Source organism: Primulina eburnea, chromosome 1 (assembly GCF_022965805.1).
Source record: "Primulina eburnea isolate SZY01 chromosome 1, ASM2296580v1, whole genome shotgun sequence".
In the NCBI taxonomy this organism is placed as follows: Eukaryota; Viridiplantae; Streptophyta; class Magnoliopsida; order Lamiales; family Gesneriaceae; genus Primulina; species Primulina eburnea.
This window is the reverse complement of record NC_133101.1, coordinates 22,811,108-22,828,069: the sequence shown is the minus strand read 5'-3', so window position 1 is coordinate 22,828,069 and position 16,962 is coordinate 22,811,108. Positions and strand designations below refer to the sequence as shown.

General features: G+C 39.2%; 1 protein-coding gene across 1 annotated transcript; it reads left to right on the top strand.

Moving 5' to 3' along the window:
- Nucleotides 1-1,629: 1,629 nt before the first annotated feature.
- On the top strand, nucleotides 1,630-6,353 carry LOC140805772 (uncharacterized). The gene is made up of 6 exons (XM_073162079.1): nucleotides 1,630-1,912; nucleotides 2,591-2,829; nucleotides 3,090-3,672; nucleotides 4,471-4,871; nucleotides 5,019-5,312; nucleotides 5,598-6,353. The coding sequence occupies exons 1-6, from the start codon at nucleotides 1,630-1,632 to the stop codon at nucleotides 6,351-6,353; spliced, it is 2,556 nt and encodes an 851-aa protein (XP_073018180.1).
- The last annotated feature ends 10,609 nt before the right edge of the window (nucleotides 6,354-16,962 follow it).

Here is a 16,962-nt window from a genome sequence, read left to right as displayed (position 1 = left end):
ATACGCTGACGGCTACAGAGCTTTGCTGAGGGAGATTCAGGTTTCGAAGATTTGCAACAAGAGCAAGAGTGGTCCGACAATCTTGTGACAGTGTTGCCGATTGGTGTTGCCAACACTCGAAGTACAACACTAACGTAGAGTGTTGAACGAAGAGTGGTTTCGTTTTTTTTTTGGTTTTAAGCAATGCATTTTTTTTCTATTCATCTAGTTTTTATGAGGTTTATTTTGATGCATTTTTAATTCTTTGGAGTGTCAAGGAATTTGATTTTGATATTCTCACTAGTATTGTTTTTGGTGTAAACGATTTACATAATTGTTCTAGTGAATTTCTTGCCATGAGGCATCGCACAAGTATTTGTACTTGTGCATAATTCAAATCTGGTAGTTTGTTATTGAAATTATATCGAAGTTAAATTATAAATTTCCACTGCTGTGTTGTGTGATGGTGCTGTCAACACCAAGCACAACACCCAATTCTGATATATTAATTTTAATATTTATTTCCTGTTAATTTATGTGCAACTATTTTTTTTTTCCAAGTGGTATCAGAGTCAACGCTTGATACACTAAGTGATTGATTCTGTCATTTCTGTTGTTCGTATAGGAAATAATCCAAAAAAAAAGATGGATTTGCTAGCATCAAGTACTGCATTTAGACCACCTGTCTTGGATGGCTCAAACTACGCCCTCTGGAAAGTTAAGATGAGGATGCACATCAAATATATTGAAGAAAGGGCTTGGCAACGAGTCTTAGATGGTTGGTCTCCACCAAGAACAATTGACGCTGATGGTGACAGCAAAAGTAAACCAGAAATTTTTTGGATTAATGATGAAGTCCAAACCTCAAACTTTAATTCGAAGGCAGTCAATGCCATATTCACCTCTGTTGATGTCAACATGTTCAGTCTATTTACCAACTGTATCTCGACCAAAGAAGCCAGGGATATACTTCAAAAGCACTGCGAAGGGTCTGACAGTGTTCTCAGAACCAAACTCAGAATGTTGACCTCTAAATTTGAAAGTTTAAAGATGGAGGAAAACGAGACTATTGTGGAATATGATCGCAGATTACGCGATATTGCAAATGAGGCGTTTAGTCTTGGTGATCCTATGTCAAATGAAAGATTGGTTAGCAAGGTCCTGAGATCCTTTTCTGAGCGTTTCAATATCAAAATCTGTGCTATTGACGAATCCAAGGACACCTCAACACTTAATCTGGAAGATTTTATTAGCTCCCTCAGAACATTTGAGATGAATCTGGACTTACAGAGAAGAAACATTGGGAAGACTGTTGCTTTACAGACCACTGATGATTCTGTAAACAACCTAATTCAAGAGGCAGAGGATTCTGATCTTGGTGAAGAATCAATCTCCTTAATCACAAAGAAGTTCGGTGACTATCTAAAAAGAATGAGAGAAAAAAGAAGGTTGTATCCACATCAAGACCACAGTTTGTTCCTTCTGAAAGAAATAAAATAACTGCATCAACTCAAGGAAGTTTCAGATCAAGAAATGATACATTAGGTCTTACAGAAACAAAGAAACTTGATTCAGTCCAATGTCGAGAAAGCTCTGGATTCGGCCATTATGCAAATGAATGTGCCAACTGAATCCGCAGAAATAAAAAACATGACAGTCTCCTTGAGTGATGATGACACCGATGAAGAAAGGGACTTAAAGGAAGGAGATGATTGCACTTCACTATCTGCCATTCAAAAAGACATATACAAACTGCAGGTTAATCCTTATGGTGTTGCCACAGGTGTGGAAACACCTGGCCGCAACACTGTGACAAAATCACTGTGCCTTAATGCCAAATCAATTGAGAACTCTGATGTTGAAGAAATCCAGGTTTTTGACCAAGAAGAACTCACTGTTGAGATTGTTCAAATGATGTACGAAGAACTATATGGTGATTGGCTCAAGATGTCACGCCTCGAGCCCGAGACCGCGTCTGCATGACTGCACAATGAGCCCCTATGGCAACTACTTCGTATTCGTCCTCGCTTTACGAAAATGATTAACCCAAGTTGCTATAGAAGTCCATTGTAAGCAACTTATAAACTCATTTTAAATGTTTGATTTTTTTGATGTGGGATAAGGGTATCACAATCACCCCTCCTTCAGAACGCGACGTCCTCGTCGCGGTCTGACCCCTCGATCCATCAGCACCGAGAATCTAGAGGTGGCTCCTACAGGTTCAAGAGGTGGCTCCCGTCATGTAGCACTTTGCCCCACAGGTTCAAGAGGTGGCTCCCATGCACGTAGAACTTTGCCCCGCATAGCGCTTATTTCTCGGTGTTCCATGCCGGTGACCGGCTCTGATACCATTCTATCACGCCCCGAGCCCGGGCCCGCGCCTGCGTGGCTGCACAATGAGCCCCTATAGCAACTACTTCGTATTCGTCCTCGCTTTACGAAAATGATTAACCCAAGTTGCTATAGAAGTCCATTGTAAGCCATTTATAAACTCATTTTAAATGTTTGATTTTTTCGATGTGGGACAAGGGTATCACACAAGAGGAATGAGACAAATGTGATGCTTTCAAAAGAAAAAACTGACTAAAAAATAGTTTGTCACGTCTTGAAGTCCAGCTGAGTAAAAAAGACCTTGAACTATGCAAAGTCAACGATGATCTTGAGAAGGCTTCGAAGACACTTGCCAAATTCAATTCAAGCTCGTCTAAGCTTGATACAATTCTCACAATGGGAAAGGACGGAAGAACCGGTCTTGGATATGTTGAAAGTATATTTGAACACGGTGAAACATCCAACGCTGGTTCAAAGACTCCAGTATTTGTGAAGGGTGTTAAAGACCACACTGTCCCCGTAATGTTGGATCCACCTACAAAAACTGTGCCAATCAAAAATTTAGCCTCTGAACAGAAGCCGAACTCATAAGTCAAACTTTCTCACCCTCAAAAGTTCTCCTTTCATCAAGCAAGGCTCATGCCAAGAATAAAGTCTCAACTTCTCAATCACAGCAAAGAAAGCGTCGTTTCATATGCCACTACTGTCATAAATCTGGACACATCAAACCATTCTGCTACAAATTACGAAATGATTACCTGAGTTGGTACTCAAAACAGGTGTTGCATGAAGTGTTGCTCAACACCAAGCACAACACCACTGTCAAGAAAACTTCCACGAAGCAAATATGGGTACCTAAAACTAGAATTCAATGCAATATCATTTATACTTCTCTGAAAACTAACATTGCAGGAATATTGTACTTTGATAGTGGGTGTTCACGCCACATGACCGGAACCAGAGAATACCTCACTGATTATGTTGAAGTAACAAGTGGGCGTGTAACTTACGGTGGAGGTGCTAAAGGAAAAATTGTAGGAAAAGGAACCCTGAAAGTTGAAGGACTTCCACAACTGCACAATGTTTTACATGTTGAAGGACTAAACTCAAATATAATACGCATAAGTCAACTTTGTGATGATGATTTGAATGTTAAATCTAACAAAAATAGTTGTGAAGTTTTCAATAATTCTAATATATGTATAATGACAGGTGCTCGTTCTACCGAAAATTGTTACCAATTGGGAGAAAGTAATGACTGCTGTAGTGCCAAAACAAATGATCTAGATCTCTGGCATCAAAAGTTGGGTCATGTGAGCTTCAAAACCTTAAAGAAGTTGTGTAAGTTTGATGCTGTGAGAGGTATGCCTAATTTAAGTTCTGGAAACACCTATGTTTGCGAGCCTTGTCTGAAAGGTAAACAAACGTGTGTTGCCCACCCGGTGTTACAACACGTCGGGACAACACGGTGCCTAGAACTTCTGCACATGGATCTAATGGGTCCAATGGATTGAAAGCCAGGGCGGTAAGAAATAATCGTTTGTGTGTTGATGATTTCTCGCGTTTCACTTGGGTAAGTTTTATAAGAGAAAAATTCGACACCTTTGGTATTTTCAAAAAATTGCATGCTAGACTTACGAATTTACATGATGAAAAATGATTAAAATCCGGACTGATCATGGAAAAGAGTTTGAAAATTCCTTTTTTAATCATTATGTGAAAAGAAAGGTATAACTCATGAATTTTCAGCTCCTAAAACTCCTCAACAAAATGGAATAGCAGAAAGGAAGAATCGGACTCTTCAAGAGATGGCTCGGGTCATGCTAAGCTCTAAACATGTGTCAAAACGTTTTTGGGCGGAAGCCTTGAATACTGCTTGTCATATTTCCAACCGGGTGTTTTTGAGAAATGGATCTACCATGACATCCTATGAGATCTTAATGGGAAGAAAACCAAATCTTAAATACTTTCATAACTTTGGTTGTGTCTGTTACGTCCTAAATGATCGTGATCACCTTGCGAAATTTGACTCCAAAAGTGACAAATTTATGTTTCTCGGATATTCTATGAATAGTAGGGCTTACCATGTTTTTAATCTGAGAACTAGAACTACTATTGAATCAATTAATGTAGTATTTGATGACTGTACTGACCTTATAGGAAATTCTGAAGAAGATGGTACCGAAGGGATACTCGATACAAGTGAGACATTGACAAGTCCCGGTGTTGTGACTGGTGCTGAGACCAGCAAGACAACACCAGATACAAAACCACCACCAAACAGTACAGATATTGTGGAACAAGAAAATGAAGATGATGATGACGTGATAATCAACCTTGAGAAAGATATTCCCAGCAAAATTCAGAAGAATCACCCATCATCACAAATCATTGTTGAAGTATATGAAGATGTGCAAACAAGGGAAAAGGAGAAGGTTGACTATCGGAAAATGATCGGGATGGTGTGCATGAACTCCACGTACTCTCAAGTAGGCCACTCTTGCTTTATATCTTTGATTGAATCCAAAAACGTTAATGATGCATTAAAAGATGAATTTTGGGTAAATTCCATGCATGAAGAACTAGAACAATTTGTCTGAAATGATGTATGGGATTTAGTCCCCAGACCTTCGAATGTAAATGTTATTGGAACAAAATGGATATTTAAAAATAAAACATATGAATCCGGTAACATTATTCGAAATAAGGCGCGATTGGTAGCTCAGGGGTATACACAGGTTGAAGGGGTGGATTTTGATGAAACCTTCGCACCTGTGGCACGAATGGAGGCTGTACGATTGTTCCTTCCTTTTGCATGTCATATGCGTATTAAATTGTATCAAATGGATGTGAAAAGTGCTTTCTTGAATGGGATTTTGAATGAGGAAGCCTATGTCTGTCAACCTAAGGGATTTGAAGATCCTCACCACATGGACCATGTCTACAAACTGACAAAAGGCCCTGTATGGATTGAAACAGGCTCCACGGGCTTGGTACGACAGGTTAGCTGACTATCTCATAAACTTGGGTTTCAAACGAGGTGAGGTTGACAAAACTCTTTTTATTCAAAAATTGAAATATGATATCTTGATCTGTCAAGTGTATGTAGATGATATTATTTTCGGTGGATCATCTCAAATATTTGTGAAAAACTTTGTGGACTGCATGCCTTCTCAATTCGAAATGAGTATGGTAGGAGAACTAAACTTCTTTCTAGGATTACAAGTTAAGCAATTCCATGATGGTATATTCTTGTGTTAGTCCAAGTATGCAAAAATTTGGTCAAGATGTTCTCTACCGATAGCTCAAAACATGTGAGAACACCTATGGAGTCGAGTGAAAAACTGTCTAAGGACGGTGTTGCCAAAGGTGTTGACAACACCTTGTATCGCAGCATCATTGGTAGTCTCCTGTACTTAACTGCTACTCGGCCCGATATCATGTTCATTGTGTGCTTATGTGCTAGGTACCAAGCTGATCCGAAGATTTCGCACTTAAAAGCTCTGAAACGTATATTAAGATACATTGCAGGTACACTGGAATTTGGTTTGTGGTACACTCATGACACGAACACAAACTTGGTAGGATTCTCTGACTCTGACTGGGCAGGTGATTTAGATGATAGAAAAAGCACCTCGGGAGGGTGTTTTTATTTAGGAAATAATCTTGTATCTTGGGCTAGCAAGAAACAAAACTGTGTCTCCTTATCCACGGCTGAATCTGAATATGTGGCAGCGGCCAGTTGCTGTTCACAACTTATGTGGATAAATCAAATGATTAATGACTACGGGTTCCATAGTGAAATAATGATTGTGTATTGTGACAATGCTAGTGCCATAGACATTTCTAAGAACCCTGTTCAACATTCTCGAACTAAACACATAGATATAAGACATCATTTTATTCGAGACTTGGTTGAAAAAGGTATTATTCGACTGGAATTTGTTAGGAATGAAAACCAACTGGCCGATATCTTCACAAAACCTGTGGACTTTGAGAGATTTTCCAATCTTCGGAAGTCTCTCAGCATGTGCGTACAATAATCACACACACATGTTGTAAAGGCCCGTATTTCGTATTCATAATTTTGCGGAATTATTAATTTTTTTAAATAAATAATTATCTTGTCTCATTTAATTAAAATAAACATGTAAATAAATTTTAACTTTAAAATAACAGCGGAAGCGAATAATGTTTTCAACCAACAATTTAAAATAATCCAACGTAAACATCAATTTAAAATAATCCAACGTATTAAATCTGAGTTTGAATAATAAAAAGTGCATAAACTAAATCATGAGGTCCTCGGGTTTACTACTGCTGTCCCAAGATCGCTCACTGGTCTCCGCCCGCGGTCTCGACCTCATCAATACCTACAACAATCAAGTCTAGTGAGTCTATAGAATCAACATGTATATATCGTGAATAACAAGTAAATATATCATAAAATCGCATGCATCATAAAAATAACGTATCGTAAAGCGCATGGTGAAAATCGTATCGTGAATAATTATAACTACGTGCATATCTGAAAATCATACGTAAAAGCTTTGCTCAATAGAGCTCAGTCATAACATATCATAATTTTCTGGTAGAGATAATGTTTCTAAGCAAGTGGCCCATAACATAGCGTAAGCGCCTGATCAGACTAAACCATAGTATACTGGGCGGTAGAGATCAATCACAGCCCTTGGACTGGATGTCCGTACCCATACATAATCATAAACCGGTCGTAAGTCACCGGGCGGAGAGGTCCTCGGTGAAAGCGGACCGGTTACGGTGGCCGGAAGCGCAACGGAAGTCAAAAATTTTAAATTTAAACATGAAATATTTCGGCCACCATGAATATTTTGTGCAATATTTACTAAACTACAAAAACATGCATAGGATGTTTAAGAGATTACCTATCAACTTCACAAAGTTGATGATGGCTCCAACTTAGTTGACTAGCAACTAAGCTCTTCTAAGGCAAGAAAGATCTACAAGCTTCCCTCCTCTCCAAGAATTAAGCCCACCACTTAACAAGGTAAATCCCCTCAAGTTTTGCACTAGAAAAATTGAGGATTTTTCAATGAGAGATGAATTTTGCTCTCCAAAAATGAAGAACAAAACTTGAAAAATGAGAGAGAAAAATTCAAGAAATTTTCGGCCAATGGAGATGGTGAGGAGTGTGGGAGACTAGCCTAGGTTGTGGTGAAAAGTTGTCTCTCAAAAGTTGCATGCTTTTGGAATTTTTTAATAAAAAGTAAACAACAACCTTTCACCTCCCAAGCATGCAAACCCTAGCATGTCTCACATATATTATATGGTTTTTAAAACCATAGACTAAATTTTATTATCTCAAACACATTTGAGATTAATTAAATATTACTTGATTTTACTCAAGTCCCACTAGTTAAATAATTATTTCAATTGAGCTCTACAAGACTCAATATTATTTAATTAATTCAACACTTGAATTAATTTAATTATTTAGACTCTACTAGGTCCACTAGTGTTTAATTAATTCAACACTTGAATTAATTTAATTTAGTCTACAATAATGTTTATGAAAATCACAATTTTCAACTACATTATTTACTTGGCCAAATTTTAATCTTAGGAACACTTCCATAAATTAAAATTTATATTTCTCTCTTAGAAGTCATACTTCTAATTTTCTTTACGCTTATAAACACATTTATAAGCCGTTCAACACATTGAACTATTTTACTTCTCATCGGGATTTACAAAGCAAGTACTTGTGTGGCCCTCAATGGTTCATTGATACAACTAGCCGTGGGTTCACATCTCAATGTGATTCGGACTAAACATGTCCTTATACGAGCATACCCCAATTGCCCCATTCTTACTTATCAACACCTTGATAACAAGAACGTCAGAACTCAAGTCTGATAGTACCCAACCAATCACGTTAAACGCCTAGCAGCATTGCTTACGTGATTCCCTAGGTATCACATGATAGTGCCTGCAAGAACCAATCAATTATGGTTAGCGTACAGTATGGTCCCTTCAACTCATATATCCCGACCGATTCGACAACTATTGGTTTATCGAGAGTTGTCAATGAATCGATACTATGTGTCATGTTGTGGTTGCATCGATGGTGTAATCTATGAAACCCCTTTCATAATTACCACCATACTCTGATCAGATATTTCAACCCACACATACATGAAAAACACATAGGATATCCATACCCGTAGGTAAGCGGTGAATCCCCGGCTACAATGCATCGACTCCTATATGTTTCGCCGTAACACCCAATCTTGCCACCTGATGACCCCATAAGAGTCGGTAAACAAGTCAAAGTGAAACGCTAGCACATAGAGTCTCAATGTTGTCCCGGGTCATAAGGACTAATGGTGTACAACCATAAACTAGGACTTTTCCACTCGATAAGTGAGAACCACTTGGAAAGTCCTTTATAGAGGGTTGTTCAGTGCACTCTAGCAGGAGCACCTATCTGCATGCTCGGACATCACAATGTCCCCTACCAATGAAATGCTCGGACATGGTACTCACATCGCAGATACTAGTCTCTAACTCGAGCGGCCTTTATCCTTCTTAGTGGCGGCTGAATCGACTAGGAACGGTTTAGAATATACAGTATTCCAAATATGAGTTTCATGATACTCATCATATGAGCATCTCATATTCTTTCTACTATTTGTATATTCAAGGACTTTATCTATGCAACTAGCATGGGTATAAAGATAAAGCGCCAAATTAATAAATTCAAATATTATTAAAATAAAGATCGTTTATACAAAGAGTTTCATCGTGAACAGTCGGCCAACACTTGGCTCGACGTGCACCTACTCTAACAATCTCCCACTTGCACTAGAGCCAACTACCCATATACTTCAGACCCATTGATTCGCGATGCTTCTCGAACGATGGTCCTGGTAAAGGCTTAGTTAGTGGATCAGCAACATTATCTGCGGAGCCGACTTTGTCAATCACGACATCTCCTCTTTCCACGATCTCTCTGAGGATGTGGTACTTTCTCAATACGTGTTTGGACTTCTGATGAGACCTTGGCTCCTTCGCCTGAGCTATGGCTCCCGTGTTGTCGCACATCACCGGGATAGGAGCAACTCCATTTGGAATGACGCCCAACTCTTGGACGAAATTCCTAATCCAAACAGCCTCCTTTGCTGCAGCTGATGCAGCAATGTATTCTGCCTCAGTGGTGGAATCCGCAGTACTGTCTTGCTTGGAACTCTTCCAAGAGACAGCACCACCATTGAGCATGAATATGAATCCGGAGGTTGGCTTCGAGTCATCAATATCGCTTTGGAAGCTAGAGTCGGTATAGCCTTCCAATTTTAGTTCTCCACCCCCATAGACCAAAAACAACTTATTGGTCCTTCTCAAATACTTGAGGATGTCTTTCACAGCTTTCCAGTGTGGAAGACCAGGGTTGGATTGATATCTACTCACTACACTTAGTGCAAATGCCACGTCAGGACGTGTAGATATCATCCCATACATGATACTACCAATAGCCGAAGCATACGGAATTCGTGTCATCGCCGCTATCTCTGCATCAGTCTTGGGAGACATAGACTTGGATAGGGACACGCCATGACACATTGGTAGATGTCCTCTCTTGGACTCATCCATCGAGAACCGCTTCACGATGGTATCAATGTATGTGGACTGGGTGAGACCAAGCAATCTTTTTGATCTATCTCTATAGATCTGTATTCCCAATACAAAAGATGCTTCACCCAAGTCCTGCATTGAGAACTTATTTGCTAACCATATCTTTGTTGATTGCAACATTCCTACATCATTCCCAATGAGTAGAATGTCATCAACATAAAGAACAAGGAATGTCACAGCACTCCCACTGACCTTCTTATATACACAAGGTTCCTCAGGATTCTTAGTAAAACCAAACTCTTTGATTGTACTATCGAATCTGAGGTTCCAACTCCTAGATGCCTGCTTAAGACCATAAATAGATCTTTGAAGTTTGCATACCATATGCTCACTTCCGATAGATGTAAACCCTTCAGGTTGAGACATGTAAATTTCTTCCTTAATATCCCCATTAAGGAAGGCTGTCTTCACATCCATCTGCCATATCTCATAGTCATACCATGCAGCTATGGCTAGCAATATCCTAATGGACTTGAACATCGCAACTGGAGAAAAGGTTTTCTCATAGTCAACACCTTGCCTTTGAGTATACCCTTTTGCTACCAATCGCGCCTTGAAGGTCAATACCTTCCCATCCGCCCCAAGTTTCCTCTTGTAAATCCATTTACACCCTATGGGAACAGTTCCCTCAGGTGGATCCACAAGATTCCACACTGTTAGAGTAGGTGCCCGTCGAGCCAAGTGTTGGCCGAGTGTTCACAATGAAACTCTATGTATAAGCAATCTTTATTTTAATAATATTTGAAATTATTATTTTGGCAAATCTTTATCTGTATACCCATGCTAGTTGCATAGATAAAGCCCTTGAATATACAAATAGTAGAAAGAATATGAGATGCTCATATGATGAGTATCATGAAACTCATATTTGTAATACTGTATATTCTAAACGGTTCCTAGGCGATTCAGCCGCCACTAAGAAGGATATAGGCCGCTCGAGTTAGAGACTAGTATCTGCGATGTGAGTACCATGTTTCATTGGTAGGGGACATTGTGATGTCCGAACATGCTGATAGGTGCTCCTTGTAGAGTGCACTGAACAACCCTCCATAAAAGGACTTTCCAAGTGGTTCTCACTTATCGAGTGGAAAAGTCCTGGTTTATGATTGTACAGAATTAGTCCTTATGACCCGGGACAACATTGAGACTCTATGTGCTAGAATTACACTTTGACTTCTTTACCGACTCTTATGGGGTCATCAGGTGGCAAGGTTGGGTGTTCTGTCGAAACACATAGGAGTCGATGCATTGTAGTCGGGGATTCACCGCTTACCTTCGGGTATGGATATCCTATGTGTTATCATGTGTATGTAGATCGAAATCTCTGGCCAGAGTATGGTTGTAATTATGAAAGGTGTTTCATAGATTACACCATCGATGCAACTACGACATGACACATAGTATCGATTCATTGACAACTCTCGATAAACCAATGGTTGTCGAATCGATCAGGATATATGAGTTGAAGGGACCGTACTGTACGCTAACCATAATTGAATGGTTCTTGCAGGCACTATCATGTGATACCTAGGGAATCACGTAAGCGATGCTGCTAGGCGTTTAACGTGATTGGTTGGGTACTATCAGACTTGAGTTCTGACGTTCTTATTATCAAGGAGTTGATAAGTAAGAACGGAGCAATTGGGGTATGCTCGAATAAGGACATGTTTAGTCCGAATCACATGGAGATGTGAACCCACGGCTAGTTGTATCAATGAACCATTGAGGGCCACACAAGTACTAGCTTTGTAAATCCCGATGAGAAGTAAAATAGTTCAATGTGTTGAACGGCTTATAAATGTGTTTATAAGCGTAAAGAAAAATAAAAGTATGACTTCTATGAGAGAAATATAAATTTTAATTTAAGGAAGTGTTCCTAGATTAAAATTTGGCCAAGTGAATAATGTATTTGAAAATTGTGATTTTCATAAACATTATTATGGACTAAATTAAATTAATTCAAGTGTTGAATTAATTAAACACTAGTGGGCCTAGTAGAGTCCAAATAATTAAATTAATTCAAGTATTGGATTAATTAAATAACATTGGGCCTTGTAGAGCCCAATAGAAAATAATTATTTAACTAGTGGGCTTGAGTAAAATCAAGTAAAGTTTAATTGGGCTCAAATTGTTTGAGACAATTAAAAGTCCATGGGCCTTGTAAAGGTTACAAGCCCACTAGAGTTTGCATGCTTGGGAGGTGAAGAGGTGTGGATTATTTTTGAATAAAAAAATGCATGGCATGCTAGACACACTTTTTCACTTTTTCCACTACCTAGACAATTCATTCACTCTCCCATTTTTGAAACCCCTTGGCCGAAACCTACTCTTGTTTTTCTCTCAATTTTTCTTTCAACTTTGTTCTTCAAGGTGTTGAAGAATAAAAGTCTTCTCTTTGAAAAATCCTCATATTTTTCTAGTGCAAAATATGAGGGGATCTACCTAGTTGGTGGTGGGCTTAATAGTTGAGCAAGGAGTGCTCATTGGAAAGCTTGAAGATAGTTTCTACCTTTCAAGAGCTTTGTTGTTTGACAACAAAGTTGGAGCCATAATCAATCTCTTGAGATTGATAGGTATATTTCTTTAAAACACCCTATGTATGACATTTTTGTGTTTTATTGTATTTGTTGCACAAAATCTTGAGGTGGCCGAAAATTCTTGTCAAAAATTCGATTTTTAAACTTCCGTTGCGCTTCCGGTCACCGTAACCGATCTCCTTTCAAGTGGTATCAGAGCTATGGTTACGATTTTGTGTAGCAACTACAAGATATTATGTTGAGATTGATTTCTAACCGCATGAGACCGAAAATTTGCAACGAAACTCAAGGCTTGTTGGGGCGTTTTTCGGGCAGCATGTTGCTGCCCGTTTCGGGCAGCTCGGGCTGCCCGAGGGGCTGCCCATTTCGGGCAGCAAGGGCAGCCCGAGGGGCTGCCCGAACAGCCCCCTATTTTAAATAATAAAAAAAAAATTTTTTGCATGTTGGCCGGAATCCGGCGACGGCGATGACGGCTAGGGTTTCCAAAAGTGTTTTGGATTATCAAAGTGTCATGGGCCTTGAGTTGTTGGGCCATTGGATGGCTAACATGTTTGTGAATTTTAAATGGGCCGAAAATGTTTTTGGTGAAAAATGAGTTTTTGGGCCCTTAAGTTTAAAATTACAAAAGTTGCAAATATTTTCTCATGAAATAAATATTTTAAGTTGGACTTTAAATATTTATAGTAAATGGTGATTTACAAGAAATTCGGTTATAAATAAATTAATTGGAAAGTAGACAAAGGTGTTTGTATACTTTGTTAATTTAGTTTATAATCGTGGCGGTTAGTGATTGGATCAAGATATATAATATTGGATCAATTAATTATTGTGATAATTAATTGATGGTGTATGATATGTGATATTATGCATGAAGGATGATCAAAAGCCCAAGCCCAATTTGCTAGGTGTATGCTAGGATATTTTGTGTTGAATGATTGTAATAATTATCAAATTTAAAGTGGGCTTGGTTTATGGCCCGTTCCCACCCCATGAGATGTATCCCTATTTGCCATGGATATTTATTTGTAAATATTAGTATAGTGGATGATCAAGATTGGAAGATGGTGGCCATGATGATTATGAAGATCGAAGACATGTAAATATTGGAAGCTTATGTAATAGTTGCATTTGCATCCCGTGCATTTCCCTAGGATTGGACCTAGGCCCGTGTTTAGCTCACACGGTCCGTTAGTATTGGGGCGATTGATCATCCTTGTTTGTTTACTGTTTATAATATATGCATGATATGTTATAAATAATGAGTATGTGCGTTATTATTATGATAATAACAAAGTTGCATGAATCCGGCAAACATACGATCAAACATGGTGAGCTTTTAAAATAAAATTAATGATGAGACCTTTCAAAATTAAAAACCCTCATTTTGAATAAGATTCAAAATTAATATCAAGCCCGAAAAGGGGAATTATAAATTTGTTTATAATTTCCTTGTCTTCCATCGACAATGGGTGCATGATGAACGCTACCCGTACTTGGGGCTCGGCTCATATTATTGGGGGAGCTTTGGGTGCCGGAAAGCTGTGACATCCATTGACATGGTGATGTGAACTACGTGGAACTCCCATGATTTCGGCTCATATTATTGAGGGAACTCATGGCGACCGTCCATTAAGGTTCAACATCGATGGGTAAGGCTTGACACGTGAAGATGAACGACGTCATATTATTGGGTCCTAATCAAACGTGAGACAAAAGTTTACGTAGAGGGTTGCATTGTGATGCAATTGGAAACTACCTTTTAGGAATTGTGATTGGCTGATATTATTCGGGATCATAATTCGCTAATTGGACCTTACGTACCTACTGAGGAAAGGAGTTTCCCGTTTTCACTAGAGGGTAGTGAAAGATGTCAAAACAGTGGGAGCAAATATTTATGAAGTAAAAGTCCAAACTTCATATCTTACTAAATATTTTAAAATAGTCATCAACATTTATCTGTTTTTACTTTTCAGTACAAATTGACAATGTCATCGATTCGCAATCCGATATCCGTAATACTCGACAAACACATATTAACTGGACCTAATTACCTCACTTGGCTAAGAAACCTAAAAATCGTCTTGAATTCGGAAAGGGTAGCGAACACACCATGACTGAGTCGCCCCCTGTTGAGGCTCCGACTGACTGCAATCCTGAGGAATTGCAGGCTTACAAGGAATGGTGTGACCATGACTTGATAGCCAGGTGTTATATGCTGACTTCTATGAATGATGAGCTGCAGAGGCGTTTTGAGGATGCAAAGAATGCTGCTGACATTCATTTGCACCTCAAGGAGCTTTTTGGTGAGCAGACTCGGCCTCTTAGGCATGCTACCGTCAAGGAGCTGATCACTTTGCGCATGCGAGATGGGGCCTCGGTCCATGAGCATGGCCTAAAGGTGATCGGGCTCGTGGACAAGCTCGTTGGCATGGATCTGATCTTGCCTTCGGAGTTGACCACCGACGTGTTGATGTTATCGCTGCCTTGCTCATTTGATCCTTTTGTGGTGAACTTCAACATGAACAAGATGGAACCGACCCTTGAGGAGTTGGTAAACATGCTTGTTACGTTTGAATCCACCATCAAGAAAGAGAAGTTGGTTCTTTATGTGGGTTCTTCATCTGGTACGAAGATTGATCCACATGGAAATGGAAAGAAGCGTTCTTTCCAACGTCCCAAGAAGAACGTGCCCTTGTTGAGGCAATCTCCGAATCCCGTTGTGGCAGCCACACCAGTTAGGGCTGACAAGACTAGTGATGTTTGTCATCACTGCAAGAAGCCTGGACATTGGAGGTGAAATTGCAAGGAATATCTGACCCAGAAGAGTTCTGGAAACGGTATGTTCTAAATTGAAGTAAACATTTCAATTAACTCTACTTCTTTGGTATTAGATACCGGTTATGACTCACATCTCTATAATGAGTTATAGGTGATGGGAAGAAGTAGAATGCTTAGGGAAGGTGAGACCTTCTTGAGAATGGGTATGGAGCAAGAGTTGCTGCCAAGACCTTAAGAAATGTTTACTTATTGTTGAACAATGATTTTAAGTTAATTTTAAGAGATGTTTTGTTTGTACCACTTTGGTGAAAAACATTGTTTCCATTTCTATTGTGATAAAAATGGATATTCTTGTTTATTTAGCAAAGATGTTTGCAACATTTACAAGAATGAATGTTTAATTGGTACTTGAGAACTTGAAAACGATCTCTATAACTTAAAATTGAAAGATATTCCATTAAATGTCCATTCAAAAGGCAAACACCATATGAGATATGGATGGGTAAGCCTCCCAAATATTCTTTTCTTAGAATATGGGGGTGCCCTGCTTATGAAGCAGGTAGTGGGAGATAAATTGGATTGTTGATCCATTTTTATGTTTCTTTGTGGGATATCCAAGGAATTCAGTTGGATATCATTTCTATCATCCCCAAGAAACAAAGGTGTTTGTTTCTAGGAATGCAACCTTTTTGGAAAAGGAATTTCTATTGGATAGAAAAGGGGAGATGATAGAACTCGAAGAGGTTCGAGAGAAACCCGCAATTATAGAACCCACACCCGATAAGCCAAGAGAGGAGATACAAGCTCCTAAAAGATCCGAGAAAGTCTCGAGACCTATGAGGTATGGTCAGCTTCTTGAAGAGGGCCATGATGAGCCTAACCATGGATGTGATCCAAGGACCTTCAAGGAAGCGTTATCTGATGCCGATTCATCCAAATGGCTTGAAGCTATGGAATCTGAGATGAATTCCATGCATTCGAACCAAGTATGGGATCTTATATATCCACCTGATGGGAAAGGTTCCCATAGGGACTTGGGGCGGATGGGAAGGTATTGACCTTCAAGGCGCGATTGGTGGCAAAAGGATATACTCAAAGACAAGGAGTTGACTTTGAGGAAACCTTTTCGCTAGTCGCAATGTTCAAGTCCATAAGGATTTTGCTAGCCATAGCTGCATGGTATGACTATGAGATATGGCAGATGGATGTCAAGACAGACTTTCTTAATGGGGATTTTAAGAAAGTTATTTACATGTCTTAACCTGAAGGGTTTACATCTATCGGAAGTGAGCATATGGTATGCAAACTTCAGAGATCTATCTATGATCTAAAGCAGGCATCTAGGAGTTGGAACCTTAGATTCGATAGTACAATCAAATAGTTTGATTTACTAAGAATCCTGAGGAACCCTATGTGTATAATAAGGTCAGTGGGAGTGTTGTGACATTCCTGGTGCTTTATGTTGATGACATTCTACTCATTGGGAATGATGTAGGAATGTTGCAATCAACTAAGATATGATTAGCGAGTAAGTTCTCGATGCAGGACTTGGGTGAAGCATCTTTTGTATTGGGATACAGATCTATAGAGATAGATCAAGAAGATTGCTTGGTCTCACCCAGTCCACATACATTGATACCATCGTGAAGCCGTTCTCGATGGATGA